Below are 18,978 nucleotides of genomic sequence, written 5' to 3'. Positions count from 1 at the left end.
AGGGTCACTCAGAAGAACAATGCTAATCTTTGCTCCAGTTACTGTGGAAGTAAGGAAATAATAAAGATGGCTGTTTTCTTTGTGGAAAGTCTGACCTGAGTATTATGTTTGATTCAGCAGAGATCCAAGCACAGCTAGGCCACACTAAAACTTTATTACATTAAAAAGGTCAGAGAAAACATTATGAAAAACAGCTTGTATAAATATTCATTTGCAGTAAGAACTGTCATACAAAATGCAAATATATTAATAGCAGAAATATCAAAGCAGTGATACACTTCATAATAATAACATTAACAAAACAGATCATACAAACTGTTGAGATATGTAATTCTGTAAGTTAGAAGCACATTGGTGTGTGATATGGTTCTTTGCAGCCTTTACTTTTTGCCTTTACCTGTACATTCGCAACAGCATTTGGAAATGTTCCCATCGCAAATCAACAGTCATTAGTGTTGGACACACCGCTTTCCCTCACTCACACACACACACACACACACACACTGAGGTTACTTCAGTGCACACACACGCACAAACACTCATACTCTGTCACTGGTGTGAGCCCTCCCTTCGAGCTGGTGTTGAATCATGGCCCTCAGAGCACTGTACCTGCGCGAGAAAGCACACCGCATTAAAGACTTTATCTCTGATACACTCACACACAGGCACACAAAGACACACATTTTAACACATTTATTTACACAAGTATGAAAAAAAACATGAGCTGAACTGATCTATAAAAGCATGACATCATTTGTATTTATTTTATTTAAAAAAAATCCCATTGAAAGACCAAAACCAACAAGTGTGCAACTTGGCTCCTTTTTTTCACCAAAATAGAAAAATGGGTGAATATTAGTGTGTCATGATTCAATCACAGCTGATCAGAGATGGAACCAATAAACATCCATGACTAATGAAGAGTCATTTAACCCATAAATAAATGCCAGCTGTACCCTTTTACCACGAAGACAGAAGCCAGTGGGTGTTAGTGGGTCTTTTTGTCCAGTATCTCCTACCTGACCAAGTCTGTGGCTCTATTAGCCTTAATCATCTGTTTTACTTTGTTTTGTTTTGTTTTTCTGAAAAAGTAAAATTAAAAAAAAAACTGCTCACAAATATATACCGTAGTTTCAGTGTTGATAAAGAGGAAATATTTTTATAAATTGACCAGGAAATGTAGGATTTAATAAATGTTAATCAAGTGGAAATAAACAGCAAACTTGTCAGGTAATCTTCATCAGCAGATTAATGCACATTACTGGGCTTTTACATTAGCGGGAAGGTGTATGTGAGATTGACTGGATGAGGTCAAGAGCAAAGAGGAGTAAGCCAACAAAAGCAGCACTTCAGATCGTTCGTTGTTGGCTTTGTTCTTTTCATGCAATTTCTTGTCAATAAGAAGGATGTGACCAGACTTAACCTTTTACTCAAGCAGTTAAAATGAGTTTGTGGACGACAGAGTGTAAAATACACTGATCAGCCACAACACTGAAACCACCTGCTTAATATTTTGTAGGTGTCACATTATCAACACACACACACACAGTCGAGGTAACACAGCTTAAATCTCGGTCATATGAGTTGACGATTACACAGTTGTGGAAACAGTATGTGATAAACACTATACACAGACAATGTCCTCATTGAAGGCTGAGTTTTGATTCTGTAATGCTGGCAGGAGACACAGATATTATGTCCACATAATGAAATAGATATGCCTCTACAGAAGGCTTTGTGGAACTAGTTTTGTGACTCTTTGTGAGTAGGGAGACCTTTGACTTACTTTTTGGTTAGTTTGTTTATCTCACGTTCCTCTTCCTCTTTAAGCTTCTCCACAAAGCTGTCTAAAACAGGAATCTCAAACTTTATGTATTGGGCAACCTGGAAGAAAAAGATCCAGACATTTCAGCAGAAGCAAACCTCATGTGTCCTTGTGATACATGCACCCATAACATGGATACACAGGCAACCAAATGGCTTGCACACTTATTATTTTCTCTGTCCAAATGAAAAAGAAAAAAAAAAAGAACATTTAAAATAAAATGCTAAAAGATGAACTAATATTATACTTGTCTAGGTGAGGATAAACCAGTGGAATATCTTTACTGGGGTCAATTCACCAGGCATACAACAAAAACCATCCAACCAAATAAAGAAAAAACTCCCCACATATTTTACATTAAAATATTTTAAAATGCATTTTAAAAACAAAGTGGAACGTCTGTTTCCAGAGACATCTTTCATGTTATTCTGCATCGCCTACAGAACACACACAATGAACAGGTTCTAGAAGGACTATATTCTGTTTTCAGGTTATAGAAGTCCCAATAAAGACTGTCTAAACATCTTCTCTGGTTCATTTATTTTAAGTTTAGGTAGAAACAATTTGAGGATATTTTAAAACCTGGTAAAAAAAAAAACTCTAAAGGCAAATGAGATATCAGATAATCTGATATGTATGAGAGAAAGTCAGCCATGCTAAAAAAAGTTCTCCAGCAACATTGTTGTTTTATTTATAATACTCAGTGCAGTCACAACATACAGTTGGTCACCTTAGCCTATTGTTACATCAGTCCTGAAACAGGATATCTTTCCTTAGCTTGCTAAACTGTCTATAATTGGTCTATTGTATCACTGTGTGTCAATGCTGAGGACTACACAAAAAATAAAAAAGAGGTCACATATTGTGAACAAGACGAGAGAACGGAGAGAGTGGTGGCAGGAGGCCCAGACTCACATCATATGTGACTTCCTCTCCCAGGTCGGCCTCCGTGATGAGGATCTTTGAGATTTTCTCACAGGGTCCGTAAAGCACACGGGTCACCAGCGGGTATTCATCATCTCTCAGTCGTGTTCTCTCTATAAAGGTCAGAAGAAGAAGAAGAAAACAATGGAAATAAACATGACACAAATATATAATTCAATGGGCTAGTCCTCTTTTCCTCCCTTAGGAGGACTTGTATATATTGTGCTGTGCTTACTGTACTTTGTAAATTGTTAATTTATTTTACTTCTATATTTTTTTGCAGCTGTTTTTGCATACTTTTTGCTTTTTGCACTCTTTTTCTGTTCTTGTGAGCTGCCACGACAAGTGAATTTCCCCACTACGGGATCAATAAAGTTTATCTTATCTTATCTTATCTTATGACGCAACCACATTGAGAATTATGACTTACCACCAGACTCGTGCACCATATAAAGGACAAACTCTTCAGATTTATTCTCGACCTTAAAACACACAAATAGAGATTATTTCTAGTTTTAAGTTGTACTGACACACTACTTTGGGTCTAAAAATCATCTTATTTCTTACTCTAAACTTGTGCAGCAGCAGGTTGAGGACTTGTCCGGTTGTCATGGAGCTGTTTACTCGTACATTAGTGACTGAACCGTAGCCTGGAGTAAATACAGATGTCTGGAGGCAAGAGAAACAAACATGAGAAATCTTTTAAAAAGAGGACACAAAGTACCGAGGACTCCTATTTGAACAGGGGTTCCTGGCCATGAACACCTTGGACATTTTGAACAGGAAATCTAAAACAAAAGGAAATCCCTGCAGCTGGATTCAGTTCAATAACAACACACACTGTGTTCAGGAGAAACTGATGAAGGAACTTATTGCAGCCTTGTACTCTGAGGCACATTAATGAAATCAGCTCACACCAGGCTGCTGTGAAACTCAAGCACAAGCACACCCACACAGGAAACTCCTGCACCTGGAGATGCGTCAGCAACGGGATACATCGACGTGTGTGCTTGTGTGTGTTCTCTTTATTGTACCTTGTGGTTGTAGAAGTGTCCGTTGATCGAAAACCTGTGTGTGCGCAAGCGCTGCAAGTCTCCGGCAGTGTGCGTCTTTGACCTCCTCTGAATCTGCATGAAGGAAGCGTCGCTCCTGGTCCTCAACAGCTGAGGAGAATCTTCTTCCTCCTGACCTCCCACTTCACCATCTCGGGAATGCATGTAAACAAAAACACAACTCTCATGCCTCTTACATCAGATGATGTCAGATCAGCTGTCAGCCACCATGCCTACAGTTATTCTTAAAAGGACGAAACATGCTGATAGTTTTATGTAAGGCTGCAACACCACGTGGTGTTTTAGAAAGGAGCTTTCATTATCGATTTTGTCACCCCTAATTTTCCTAAATATGTCACAACATATCACAAATACAATAACCGATCCAATTTCTTTTGGACTAATGAACAAAATGTGATTTATTTGGCCACTTTACCGCATTTTTCAAGGTTAAAAACAAGTCATCAAGATTGAAAAGGCCCTCTACACTCTCTAAGCCAATGCACTGTTGGTTCTGTTGAGCCACACAAATAAAGACATAAATTGTCCGCTTTTCATCCGTTCATTGTATTCCTTCATTCATGAGTTCACCAACATCACAGATCTTAAATATTGGTAAAATGGTTTCTTTCTGAACACTTCGGTTGCCTTTCAAAGTATATATTATATTTTTCCAGTCCCACAAAGTGTGCAGTGTTTTTAACTCTGATGCCAACTCCAGGCTGATCAGGGTAACTTTGCTGTAATACACACTTGTCAAAAAGTAAAAAATAAAGAATTATAGTGTACAAGTTAAATGAAAATAGTAAATGATTTTATCTTTGCGGTGAGGGTTCTGTCTTTCTATCAAAATTTTAAGTCCTCTAAGATGGCATTAAGATCATCATGTGATGAAACTTTATTGTGAAACCAAAGCCAATTATCTGTGTAAGCAGGGGGAGTAAATAAAATGTGCACAAAGCAAACTTCTTCTGTTATTTATCTTTGGTTAAGAATGCTACCCACGAGATGTCAGCAGGTGACAAAACTGCTTTAAAAGGACAAAGTCAGACCCAAGAATAAGTAGTCTAACCTTGGTTATTTATAGCGTTGTTGATCTGATACTTTATGGCATCTCATGGTAATCTGTGCTCACCACGTGAGCCAACCTTTCCACTGGAAATGCTGAATGCGACATTTGTGGAACTGTAATCTGTTTCAGCATGTGTGTGTAATCCACATTAATCCAGCAGGTATCTGCTGGAATGACTGCACGTGTCTGTTACTCACCAGCTGGTCCCGTTTCTTTGCTCAGTGAATTATTATTAGACTCTGGCGATAACTGCTTTGCCACAGCAGATCTGTCGTTCCTGTAGGAGCACAGAGGAAAATGTGCTTATGTTGACATTACACTTTATAGTGTACAATCCCTGAAATGCATCTAGGTGTTTTGCAAAAATAACACAACTTTAAGATTGACACCACTGTAATGCCAGGAGACAATTTATTTCAGCATGTGGAAGCAAGTGGAACCAGCAAGGTCATTAATTAACATGTTTTTCTTGTTTGCTTATTGCTACTGATGGGCAGTTTTGTTTTTTTAACCTTTGGACAAACTATTGCTTCAAGGTCAAAGATAAATCTTCACAAGATACTAGACCTCAGGTTTTCTGTGGTGCAGGAAAGGTGTCATCGCCTTTTCACCCCTGGCTCAGATTAATTGTAAGCTCCACATCACTTTGTCCCAGATTCAATCATTCCTGTAGACTCTGGGACATTAGGGAGAATTAGGGACCATTTTGCAATTGGATCCCACCAGCCACGATGGCAAAGCTTGGCTTTTTAACTTATCTTTTCTTAATCCCAAACTAGCAAAAAAAACCCAAAAGTTGACCAAATCTTTAGTACACAGACATCATGTACTGCTCAGATTAAAAGAGTTTTCCCAATTGTCTTAACTAAATAATACAGGGTGGGGGGTACTAGTGGACAAAGAGGTGAGTTGATGGACTTTGACTTTCTCTGCTATTGTGTGTGAGGTCCCTTTTGACTCTGTTGTAGTTACAAGGCCTGTGTTTGTTTGTTCAACACACCAAGGTATATGTGTGTGTGTGTGTGTGTGTGAGTGTGTGTAAGTTTGAATCAGGTTGTCATACCTGTTAATACGGAATCTTTCATTGTCATCATACATCTGAAGTCTGATTGGTCGGCGTAGACCCCAGTAGATGTTCAGTAACCCCTCAAGGATGAACTCTCCATCCTCCTGCACACACACACACACACACACACACACACACACACACACACACACACACACACAACAATAATTATCAGCACTCATGGTCAAAAAGGATATCCTGCTGGCTGGCTGCCACAGCGGCTCAATATCAGGTGTACGTGCAGGAACAGACGCTCACAGCGTTCTCAGAGTGAATGTTCCCATCTTGGAGAAACCCATCAGGTTTGACCATCCCTTTTTATTTAGCACAGTACAGGAGTGAAGTCACGTCTGAGAAGGAGGCGGTAATGGGAATGGGGAACAACTGCTTCGGGTCACGTACAGGCAGGGGGAGATGTTTTGATTTCACAAAAATGAAACTCTGAATTTAGAAGAAAATAGTTGTACTGCTGTTTGTGCTTTGAGTACAGGGAAAAAACAGTGTCACCCTGTTTCAGACTGTTACTATTAAATGTAAAAAAAAACAAACAAACAAAAAATAAAAGCATGTTTGAATAGTGAAACTTGAGATGTAACAAGCAGTCAAGTTTTCTGTGCATATATTACAACTGACCCAGGATTCATTCAAATATTACAGTTTGTTTTTCTTTGAAAATAGCTTATTATGTCATCACTTTGTCTAATCTGATACCACAGAATACAATGCAGCTCTTTTATTTGGATGGAAAAGTCTAAAAATCAATTTGTCACGGACATTTTAACACCAGAGTAACACAAATTAAAGGGAGAACAATTCTGTTCTCAGAAATGTGATCATTTGATACACTGCCTGTTAAAGGTTTGTGGTTACATGCTAGTCTTTCTGAATAAGTAATTTCTTGTAAAATGTTATTGCAAACACTTGAAATGGAAATAAACTTCGGAGAAAAGTATAATATGGATTTTTATTGGAAATGATGATGGTTTTTCGTTTTAATTAAGTAACATAGTGTATTTAGGATATATGGTATACGGGTGTGTTTTGTCAAACCTTCATTAAAAGTGAAAATTGCCAGTTATAAAATCGTACATACAAATATTTGGTTTCCGTCAGCTGGTGGTGAATTATTTGAATGGTGAATTATTTGTGAGCAATTTTAGGGTAGAAAAACAAAAAACAAAGAGAGAGAAACAGCACACATGTGTGGTGCATGTAAATGCAGTCCAAAAAGTACAAAAAGTGCAAAAAACATAAACATAAATAAAAGGTGGATGTGTGAACTTTTGTATTTTTGAACAATTTGTCTGACAGAGAAACAATGCGGAAAATATCCAAAACTTATTTTGCGTATACAGAAGTAGAATGTAGAATCTGTGGAAAAACGGATTTAAAAAATCATGCTGCCAGGTAGAGCTGAGAAAAATAGAGATTTGGGCAGAAATGCTATAAAATGTTTCTGTTCTCTCAGTGTTGTCACAAGGAGGAACTCACTCAATTTCTTGTGGTACCACATGATTTTTCTCAAGCTCATCCACATACAGTTTATGGATCAGTACTCCATTTCTTTATATGTATGAAAAAGCCAGTGAGAAAGTGGGTCTTTGGAGTTCAGGGTAGATTGCTCACAGGGCTTCATTGTTTCTGGAATATAAACATGCAGAGCAGCTGCACCACTGAACCTCGCTAACCCGCCACTCCTGAGTTTCCTGAACAGGCATGAACACACCCTTACACACACACACACACACAGAGAGAGAGAGAGAGAGAGAGAGAGAGAGAGATGTGTGTAAGGTCAGCAGACCTATTTTTGGAAGGGGCGGTTAATCACTCTGCTTCAGTGTGCCTCTATAAAGCCTGGATACGTGCTCTCCGAGTCAGTCATACTCAACTCAGTGGACTAGACATCACTTTGTTTCACACTGTGTGTCAACCCTACAGCCCAAACATCACAGGTGAGAGTGCTTCTTCTTCTTTTCGTTCCTCATTATCAGCTATTATTTCATTACACAGGATAGTTTCCTTGTTAGAAAACAGCACAGAAGATAAAATTAAAGTTAAATGTTATGAGAGCAATTTTAACATTAAAAAAATTGCACAGTAAACATTAAATAGTAATTCACACTACTGAGTGCAGGAAGAGGAATATGTACAGTTATCAGCTTATCCATTGTTTTTAAAAGCAAAAAGCTGAAAGTTAGTATGCAAAACAAATGACACAAACTAATGATTTTATTTTTCCTCTCCTGCTCCAGCATGAGACGCAGGCGGTTGTTGCTCTCCCTGCCTCTCTTACCCACCATTACTGAGACACTCGAGGACTTGCCTGTGCATCCCTCATCCTCCCAATCTAACCAGAGCTCCCAGTCTCTAGAGGACTACATGAGCAGTATCCAGGCCCTTGCCTGCCCTGTCGAGGCCCCAAGCTACGGCCCCGTCAGACTCCAGAGGTCACCCAGGCTGCGGCACTTCTCAAAGGCTCAGATGAAGCTCTCTGTCTCAGCCTCACTTCCTCGCGGGTCTCCCCGCACTCTAAGGACTTCCAGACCTTACAGCCTGAGTCTAAACAGCACAGAGGATTTCTCTGTCAAGATGGGCAGAGAAAAAGACTGCAGGGACAAAGACCCCGTAGACTGGCTGTTTGGACAGATAAGGACTTGAACAGAGACTCGGTTGGTGATGGAAGCCTTGAAGGCGCTTTGGTGGAGTACCTCTCACTCAAACAAGGATGGAAGGACCTGTGTGCAATGCACTACATGATGGGACTTAATATGATGGCTCATGAGAAAAATGAAGGTCTATTTATTTCTATGCACTGAGGACTGAAGTCTACATGTTTACTTTGTTTCATATGATGTAAAGGATATTGTTTCTAATTAAATACTGGAATAATCACGAAAATGTTTGTTCTTTGCTGCTCCATCATTATATCTCAAATCGAGTTGAATGATTGAAATGATTGATGTTTACAATAATTTCAATAATTCTTTAATCCTTCCGGTCATTAATCAAGAGACATTTTCTGGTTCTTGCTTTTCAGATGTGAGAATCTTCTGCTCTCTTCTTGTTTTCTATTGTAAACAAGTTCAGGTTTTTTTTGTCACATATCATACACAGCACAATGTACAGTGACATCCTCAGAAATGGTATAACAAAGAAGAAAATAAAGGAAAATTAACTGATCAATCAAGAAGAAAATGAATGTACATCTTATCTTATCTTATCAAACTGATGAAACCAATGAAAATGGATAAAATGAACCACCAACGAAGAAAAATTCAATAATATGACCAGTGCTTAATCATATATGCTCTATAAGATGTGGGAACATATGGCAGATCGGTGAATTTTAAATGGATTGAAACTGTTGGTCACAGACCAACAGACCAAAACACTGACAACTTCACGCCGAGCTCTGGGAATAATAGATTCAAAAGATTAAATGGTGATTAAAAACTTATTTGCAGCCATACTGAAACACTCCTGCCAGGCTTCCATCCATGGAAAAAAATTAGTCACTGCAACATTGAAATGATAAACACATACATCAGTAATTATCTTTCAGTGAGTTAATAGGTGTTTTCTGAAATCGGTCATTCTGCATAATAAGTCCTTCTACTTTTGAAACTTTTAGTAGTAATTTTTATGCAAGCATTTATTTTTCTTAAACTTACTTACTTTTACTTCAAACGCAGGAAAAGTAAAGCACAATTTTGAATGAAGGACTTGTAATAGAGTATTTCTATATTGGTTTATTGCTTCTTTCACTTAAGTAAACGAGTACTTCTTCCATGACTCTTTTTACAGCTCAAACCTCTAACAGTACATAGAGCAGTTAAATTAACTGAAATCACTAAAGTTAACATAAATTGAAGCATCTGATTTACGAATCCAATAATAAAATATTTACTAAAATTACAATCACCGGTGCCAAACAAACAAGCAAACAAACAAACAAACAAAAAAAGCATCTTACTGCCATCTAGTGGTAGTCAATAGTGCTACAGCGATGTCCTTTTAAAGTACCTAATGCAGCCGATAGAGGGCACTGAACGCACATAGGTTGATATTTGAGGTTAATAGAGCAAACAAGTACTGGCAAATACCTTCAGTGTGTTTTCCTGAGCCCAGTGTTGATAGATTAAAATCTTTAGACTATATCACTGTACAGTCTGGAAAAATAATGTTGTGCAGTAGTACAATAGTAGTAGTAAGTAGTAGTAGTAATAGTAGTAGTGGGCTTTAGAGGCTAAAATGACAGTTGATCAGATGAAAAAGGTTTACAGACTTTTCAGCACAAATCCTCCATGCTGTAGTGCTCTTGAGCATAGCAGTGAATCCAGTAAGTCTGTTGCTAAGCAGATTAAGGAGTGAAGGGAGGGGAAATGACTAATACAAATCACCTGACTACACCTGCAAACCATCATCATCCCAACCATCAAACAAAGCCTTTGTCTGGAAGAGATGGTGCCTGTCTACGGCTGGTTTTCATTTAAACTCATTCACACAGTCATTGCATTTTCCGAAATAAATGTACATTAGAGGTTTAAAAAAAATTTGGCCGTGTCACTGCTGAGTAATGCCCGCAAAGCCACAAAATATCTAATGAGTCACTCTTGGTAATGTTTGGTCTCAGCTCGAAAGATGTCACTAGGTCAGCCAGGACAATATTATTTATGCAAGAGAATAGAAAATCTTACACAAAGGTAGATCTTTCTTCCATTTTGGATTTTGGTTGTGAGATTGTTTCATTAGCTGCTGTTTTCAAGGTCAAAATGAACTTTCAGTTTCAAAAAAAAAAGTTTGTGTTGCTTCGAATTGTGATTCTTCACAGTTTCATGTTTTGTTTTATTTTAGTTGTGGTTTTTAGCAAATGATCCAGTTAACATTTCTGAGGCACAACTACACCAAACAGTTCTTTGCACAATGCGATACAGGCCTACAAGTATTTATTAATTTCTTGCAACATTAATGCTGTGGGATGTAGTTAGCTATATGGATGTAGCTATAATGCAGCTAATGTTCAGTTATCAATAAATCAAATATATTGCTCTTGACAAATTTGTCAAGAGCAATATATTTGTGAATGTAAAAAGAGATGATATTAAATTAGCTTTTATGAGTGAGTTATTGTCACTTTTAAACAATGATTCAGACCCTTAACTCCTCACCAACACATCAGTCTCTTTTTACATCACTTACAAATATAGAGAAATATATACAACCCCAACTGCTGCTATTCTGTTGTTATCTGTTGCTGTGTTTTTGTTGCTTTCTCTTGTACATAGCGTTTTATATTATATTATATCTATATTACTAGCTCTTCTTTTTTTCCTATCCTAAATTGTTTATTATTATTGCCTACCTCTGTTTTTCACTATCCACTTTGCTGCTGTAACAATGTGAATTTCCCCATTGTGGGACAATAAAGGAAATCTTATCTTATCTTATACTTTTGTTATTCTTCAAGTCTGCACTGAATCTATTTAGCCATTAGTGAAGAAACATGTTTAGTTGGAATTACTGTGAACTTTGAAGATGACGCATCTTTAAAATCCCGCATAAAAGCTTCAGATGGCAGATGACAAGTGACAGTGCTGTGATGCAATGTGCTGATTCATTCTCTATAATGTGGGATTATACTGAGCAGAGTTCTTTATTTACTTATTTAACCAAGAAGTCTTTCGATATTAAAATCTCTTTTCTGAGGGAGATCTGGTCAACATTAAAAAAATTATAAAATAGAACTGTAATAAAGGCTGATGTGTTTGAACAAATAACATTTTTAAGAGGTTCAAAGTATTGTATCATTATTTTTGCTAAGTATTATGTCAGCACTGTGATATGATTGGTCACTCTGTTATACATGTGTATGGTGTATGTCGTCTAAGTGTGACTGAGGGGGGATTTTCCCAGAGTGAAGTGATGTAAGTCCGGCTGGGGGGACAGAAAAGAGGGCCACATCTTGACCACCCTGTCCTACCCACACCCACTTCTCTCTCTCTCTTTCTGTGTGTCTCAATAACCTGTTGGTGAACACAAAGGGGAACTCCCAACCATAAAACCCACAGAAGGATTATCAAACAAATAATAAGACTCCTTCAAGCTTTTTACAGGCACACCACAACAGCAAAACGTTTACTGTGGAAATACTTGACTGAGGTTAGTGTATATGACTGAAATATGCAATCCCTCCCTTCCTTCTCCCGTTTCCATTTTCATTCAAGGACAAGGGGGCTTTTTGTGGTCTGTCAGCCGTTTGGATTGTTGGAAAACAACCAAAGAATCTCAGCTCCGAGCTAAGAACTGCAGCCACACTGGAGGCTTATTTGGTCTCAGGTTGTTTTGTCCTCGTTATCCACCTGAGAATCAAAGTGCTGGTGTAACTGGTTCCATTTTTGTTATGTGTGTGACCCATTTAACAATGCTGCATGTACTGCAATTCAGAACGCCCACACACATTACTGAGCAAACTAGCAATAACTCTCCCTTTTTTCTTTTTTTTTCCTGCCAGGACCGTCTCCTCTCAGGTGGCATGTCTGCGGCTGAGCCTTTGTTCTCACCTCTCGAGTCCTCAGCTGGAAGTTTTTCCCTTCATGATAACAGTTGTAGGTCCTTAGCAGTGACAAGATGTCAGACCTGAACACAAGACCACAAATGGCAGATTAGCATTCATTGCTCACACGATGCAAGCAAAGATGACACTTAATGCTTTACTGCGGAGTGCGGAGAGTGAACTAAAACAACTTACTTTGATATAAGTTTCTCTTCACTGAGCTTCACGTACGTCTGATGCTCACTCATTCTGACTGGAGCCCAGCTGTGGCAGAAAGACACGAGACAGACAGTAGAAAAAGATTGTACGATTTCTAAACTAATGATTCAGTCTACATAAATGATAATGAGCTTGTGGTTAAAAATTCCTTTGACTACATGCTTTTAAAAAAGATGATGAACAACCACACAGAAATACGTCACAAAACCAATGTTTCATGAAATATGTCCATGGTGGTGTTGTATGTCATTGTTGATTCAGTTTTAGGATGGCAAGTTTTGTTGAACAAATGGCTTCTAAGTTAAAAGCAGAGACAGGGAATTAGGATAAATCACATGATGCTGTTGACACAGAGCCAACACACTGGTGGAATAACATATTGCAGCAAGGCCAAACAAGACCGGAAAAAGCCTCTGTGTCTTCTGTGCCTTTCAAGGACATCTCCAATCACAAGCTTCAAACAGTTTGCATCATAATAATTAAAAACTAATTGGTCATTTCTTTCACTCATTTTTTTTAAACAAAACTGCAACACCAGAGTCCTTTTTTGTACAAAAATTTCAATTTACACCAAAACAGGAAAGCTTTTAATCACTGTGTCCTTCGGGTTGTCAAGTCGTCTCTGGTGAAGCCAGAAGAATGATGTCCCTGCATCCTGAATCCTGTGTCGCGGGATTTTAGAGAGAAAGTGCCATGGGGAATTTCCTGGTTTGGAAAGCCCAGCTCTGAGTGTGTGGGGGGAGGAGTAAGAGTATAAAACAGCAACATGTGGCTCTGGGGCTCAGTGTCAGCGCTCAGCTTGTCTCCAGCATGAATCTTCAGTCTGCCTGTCAGCTCGCTTTCCTGAGCCTCTGCTGTGTACTTATCACAGGTAAAAAAAAACACCAACTGTGTATTTTTCTTTCAAAGTGTTTGTCTTACTTGGATAAAACTGTATGTGAATTTACAGTAACTTAATCTCTGCCACTGTTGCACTGTATTGACTTAACCTGTAATCTTGTTACTGTGTCTGTGCAGTGAAGGAGTCGGGCAGCACGTTTGTCCCGGGAAGATGTTTGTGTCCGCAGACAGAACCGGGTGTCAGAGGTCAACTGAAAGAGCTCAAAGTCTTCCCAAAGAGTCCCATCTGTGACAAAATCACAGTAATGTGAGTACCAAATGTGAGCAAACACACACACACACACACACACACATCCAGATGAGTGTGAATAATGTGTGGGTTTCCATGTGTTTCTCAGAGTGACACTGAGGAGTAACAACATGACGGTGTGTCTGAATCCTGAGGCACGGATGGGCAAGCAGCTGATTCGCTGCTGGAACAGGTGAGAGTATTGATCAGCGCAACTTAAAAACTTGCTTCTGTGAGCGTTTTCAAAGCTTAAGAGATGCCACAGCTTTGTCAACCCCCATGTAATCCTTCAATTAAGGTTAAAAAATGAAATTTATTCGAAGACCAACTGTAGAATATATAGGCTGAGAGCCCTAAGTGGTTTCACTTGTCTTAATATTTCCCCTAAATCTCTGCCAACAATACCAAAGTTGTTGCCAAGCCAGTTCTTGTCCTAACAAAACACCTGCAGCAAAGCAGTTTCCTCTACATGTTTTGCTCCTTGTGAGACAAAAACAAATATCAATTAGCACTTCTAACACGGCTACCAACTAATTTTTTTAATCCTCAATTTTTCGTGCTTTCCTTTCTGACATATTTATTGCACCCAAATATATGACTCACTTAAATTGGTCCACGGCCAAGTTCAAACACGCATTATTACCAGCTGCAAGGTGTTATTTTAATTTGCTTGCTTGTCGCAGGAATATCAATTTTCAGCTCTTCTTCCAGGCTAATGTATATCTGTGTGTGTTTCCTAGAGTTAATGAGTCGGGTCATGACACGAAGCTGTGCCTGAAGAGGATGAGGAGAGCGAGAGGAAGTCGACGCCAGCGGGCCCGACAGAGGAGCCGGGGCCTGAGGGGAAGAGCTTCATCCTCCAACTCCCAATAGTCAACCAACCTGACAAATGATTCAAAGCCACCACACGGAGAGAAGAGCGTGCACGTGGATTCTTGCCACACTGTGGAGTTCAGACCACCAGATGCAGTTAATAAACACTTAACATGTTACAGTTTTTTTCTAAACCTCACACAGCCCAGACGTCAAGCTCCCGTAAACTGCTGTCCAGGCTGTGAATCAAACTCTCATTCTAGGCCAGCAGCAGGGTTTATAGGTTTTTTTTTCCTGTGCAAATGACTGATGCAACATTGAAAACTAAGCCCTGGAGGCTTGTCATAAATGTTGACACTAGCTTTCAAACACTGTTAAATGATCAATGTATTGTTCATGTGTGGTTCTGTATATGCAGCTGGTAAACTTTACTGAAGAAACTTAGCTGGTTATTTATTTTTATATGAAATTTTGTGACATTGTATTTTTAAATAAATATGCAGTATTAGAATAATAGTGTGATGTGTGCTTTTTATCGTTAAATTATCGTTAATAATCCTGATTATATTGAAAACTGAATGATGGGAAAGATAACCATTTCCTGGTCAGGATATAGCCACAGCACAGATATTCAGCTTTAGTTAATAAACTACAGGATGTGACTCAGTGTGCGGTAGGCACAAAGCAAACATGCTGCATTCAAAACATCTGCACAAATATCTCAAAGCTATAAAAGGAACCAACTGTGTGCTGCATTGCAATGGGAAAGGATAAACATCTCTTCACATGGCCTCTTGAAGTAGGAGAATTTATAAGAGGTGTTTTGGAAAGCAAAATGCCATTAACTGTGCATATTATCTTTTTATGGACTATTGTTGGTGTTGCACAACTGAGAAGTGGAGGCGATGAGGGTGTGGACTGTCGAAGGTGACTGTTTCACGGTGTCATCTAAACTAGTGCAACACCACCTTTGGGATTTCTTGTAAAGCATGTGACAGGATGGATATCAGTGTAGGCTGAAGAGACAGACACACACACACACACACACACACACAATACTTATGCCAACTTAATCTGAGTAATGGAAAGTGAATGACCCAGGCATGCGGTGACCTGTTTCGCTTTCCATCCAAAATACCTTAATGGCATTGTTATGGAGTCTTGCAAATCTGCTATGTGATCCTGTTAACACTCAGCCCTGGAAAGCATTTGGAGATAAAATTGAAAGTGAAAGTAAACAGGTCACCTTTAGAACAGTCTAAATTTGTTCTGTTCTAACTTTTAGACTCTAAAAGAAGGGTATTTCTATGGAACTTTTTCTAGCTCGGATTTTGACATTGAATTCACCACCTTAACATCTGATGTAACTATAACTTATAATTTATACAGAAATATATATACAGAAATTTTCGCAGCACCACATTTACATCACAGCGATAGCTACACAACCAAATGCAGACATTGTTCTATAACTCACTCCTAGACAGCATATTTAAGAATTACAAATGAGATTAATCTCAACTAATTACATCATTACAATGCTGCTTGAGGCATCAGTAATGATGAGAATGCAACAACCATTATACAAATAATAAATACACGGATGATTTTGCTGATAACGCCTCTTGTACTTTTACTAAAGTGGAATCTGGAATGGATTGGCAGCATTCACAACTGTAGCATTTTTACATTCTTACACTGTGATATTGCTATTCCTATTCAAGTGAGTGATACCTGAAAATGTCTCTATGCATGTTTATTGTATTTTGTCTCCTTTTGTGTTTTCTGTCTCTAACTGTGTGTTTTCAGGCTTCTGACTGTCTTGGTCAGGTCTGCTGCTATGAAGAAGACTCCCAATGGCACTCTCTAAAAAACTTATTAAATAAAGGTCAATTAAATAATAATAATAATAATAATAATAATACTTCTTACGCCACAGATCCCTTTTAAGATTTACATGACAGTTTTTCATTATTACACACTGTTGCTTTCATGAACAAACTATCCTATATCTTATCATTAGCTACCAGCTATGTAAGCCTTATTAAGGACCTGCAGATTTGCTGAACCTTTTCTCCAACACACCACGCACACAATGTTAATGATTAATGCGCAGTGGCAAATGATGAAATACCAACTTTTGTAATAGTGTTCTTTCTTATTCCTCTGATCACCGCGTGACGTATCGTGTTGGCGGTAGTTGAAGATAAGGTTTAATGCATGTTGCCTAACAATATTTTAAGTATTTAGGTTTACTTTATACTATGACCAAATCCTAGCTTTGGTTTGACAGCTTGAGGGTTTTTGTTGACAGAAGTGAGAAAAGGGTCTCGATTATTTAAACCTACTTAAAGAGTTAGCAGATTATAGGGGAAAAGAAATGTCTTATTTAAAATGCCAGAACTTCTCCCTTTTCAAACTTTTGCTTATGGTGGGGGTCTATATTTGACCACTGGATTGTGCTGCCACCTTGTGTCGAAAGCATCGTGTACATCTGATCTGTAAAGTGGGGCAGCTTTGCTCATTGATGGAAGAGACATTATTAACTTTAGCTTGGATCTCTGACACCACCTGCAGGAACGCATGGAGATTTTCCTGCAGTATTTACTCCAAAGTGCTATATGCTGAGTTGCTGGTTGGAACTCACATGATCAATTTGGTTGCAGTTCATTATTTGGTCACATGATAAAGGAGGGGAGGTTAATAAGTTTTAGTATCGATGTGGGAGGTATTTAATGTAAACCCAGTTACTTTTTAATCTATTACTGACCCATTCTTAACCAGTTTTACCTGCTACTCAAAAAACCAAATGAGGTCAATCTTTCCCATAAAAGCTTTGGTATACAAGAGGAGGAGATTCTTTTGCATTTCCCGCAGCTGAAACAGAAGTTACTCGGGAAGAAAAAAAAAATGCTTGCATGAGCAGTGATAGTCACCACAAAAACCAGGAAACAGACTGTGCAGCACAGACCACAGCACTGTCTGACTGGGAAGTGAACTGTGGGAGGTGAGGTGCAGATTCAGCTAAACAATGAAAACTGAGCACGAAAGATGAAGTCAAGCCTCTTTCAGATTTCTGTCAAATCGTTGCTCCTCTTATTATGTTCACATAGCTGAAGATTCAAATCCAAACTCCAGTAATGGACTTCATTTACATGGAAGACCCCAGAAATGGTTAGGTTAATTACTGAGCAACAGCAGTAGCCCCCCCACCTTTCCTCCCTTGAATGACCTCTGCTCACCTCCACTTTCATCCAAGACAACCGCAGACAAAGTAGGTGCATAATGTGATGGTCAGCCCGTCTCTCATACATATTCATACCCAATAATGGGTGTATAAATATTCCATAACTTAAAGGTTTCCAGTCTGTCACTATTATTATGAATTATTCAGCCACTGCACATGGCTGCACAGGAGACAGACCAAAGCCTTAGCAAAGAAGATGGGGGTCACTCTGTTGGGTGACGCTCAGATTTAGGTGAATTTACATAATCTGTCTGCGCTCTTGAGAAATTACCTCTGAGTGTAAACTCCCTCGGCGGACAAAGAAGCTTCATTGCAGGTCTGCTAATTGGTTTGATCATCGCGAGATTCGTATCCAATTATCACACCTACTCTGGCAGCTGCGCCCGAAGACAATCCATTTCCACGCGTAAAATGTCCAGGAGATGTGTCCAAATGATGCGCACAGAGCCAGTTTTGGCAGAAAACAAACCTTTTCACAGACATCTAAATTTCAAGACACACGCAAACTGAAGGGAGACGTCTGTCAGCAAATCACTTGCTGAAGAATCATGTTTCCATATTGCAATTATTACTGTAATGAACGCGCAGTTTTAAAGGGGTGGTGGTCTATAGGAGAGAAAGGAAGGCATGAAAGTAAAGTGTGGGAAAACATTAATTTTCCTAAATGCAAGAAACTAAATTAACGCAGCAACCTGCATCCAACTTCAAGACGTCCTTTTATCACCAGGGCATTGTGTTGTTTTCAGGATTTCACCACATGATTGCACCGGATTTCCTTCTTGATGTTATCGCATATATATATAAATCCTGCAGTTAATTTGAGCAGTTTGAGTCTTACCATAGCAGAGTGTGTCCTCCGTCCTCCTCTTCTGTCTATCCACCAGCGATGTATCCCGCTTGTCTTTCCTTGTCGGTCTTCACGCATTCCCGGTCGTGCGGCATCCAGAGCTGGAAGATAAAACCGACAACAGAAGGATCCAATAGAGGGCCGTATTGATACCCATTAGCCAATCAGCGTTGAGCGTGGGCGGGGTGAAAAGAGTCAGGCTTGCACACCTCTCTCCTCTTCATCAAGGTG

General features: G+C 38.9%; 2 protein-coding genes across 3 annotated transcripts; one reads left to right on the top strand and one right to left on the bottom strand.

Annotated features, from left to right (window-relative positions):
- Positions 1-135: 135 nt before the first annotated feature.
- Positions 136-18,879, bottom strand: rassf4a (Ras association domain family member 4a). 2 transcript variants are annotated; one of them, XM_046402927.1, is made up of 11 exons: positions 18,739-18,879; positions 12,688-12,756; positions 12,500-12,575; positions 5,937-6,043; positions 5,071-5,150; positions 3,784-3,953; positions 3,317-3,418; positions 3,180-3,231; positions 2,741-2,862; positions 1,787-1,884; positions 136-609 (listed from the first exon to the last, which is right to left on the bottom strand). In XM_046402927.1, exons 2-11 carry the CDS (start codon positions 12,738-12,740, stop codon positions 540-542), a joined length of 930 nt encoding a protein of 309 aa, XP_046258883.1. In that variant the 5' UTR covers positions 12,741-12,756; positions 18,739-18,879; the 3' UTR covers positions 136-539. The 2 variants fall into 2 exon arrangements, with proteins under 2 accessions (XP_046258883.1, XP_046258884.1); XM_046402928.1 differs by lacking the exon at positions 18,739-18,879 and adding an exon at positions 18,172-18,446.
- On the top strand, positions 13,454-15,167 carry LOC124066505 (C-X-C motif chemokine 11-like). Its single transcript, XM_046402934.1, has 4 exons — positions 13,454-13,582; positions 13,729-13,858; positions 13,950-14,033; positions 14,581-15,167. Exons 1-4 carry the CDS (start codon positions 13,522-13,524, stop codon positions 14,711-14,713), a joined length of 408 nt encoding a protein of 135 aa, XP_046258890.1. The 5' UTR covers positions 13,454-13,521; the 3' UTR covers positions 14,714-15,167.
- Positions 18,880-18,978: the final 99 nt, after the last annotated feature.

This window comes from Scatophagus argus, chromosome 10, assembly GCF_020382885.2.
Source record: "Scatophagus argus isolate fScaArg1 chromosome 10, fScaArg1.pri, whole genome shotgun sequence".
In the NCBI taxonomy this organism is placed as follows: domain Eukaryota; kingdom Metazoa; phylum Chordata; class Actinopteri; family Scatophagidae; genus Scatophagus; species Scatophagus argus.
Note: the sequence above shows the minus strand (reverse complement) of the source record. Positions and strands in the feature narration are given on the sequence as shown.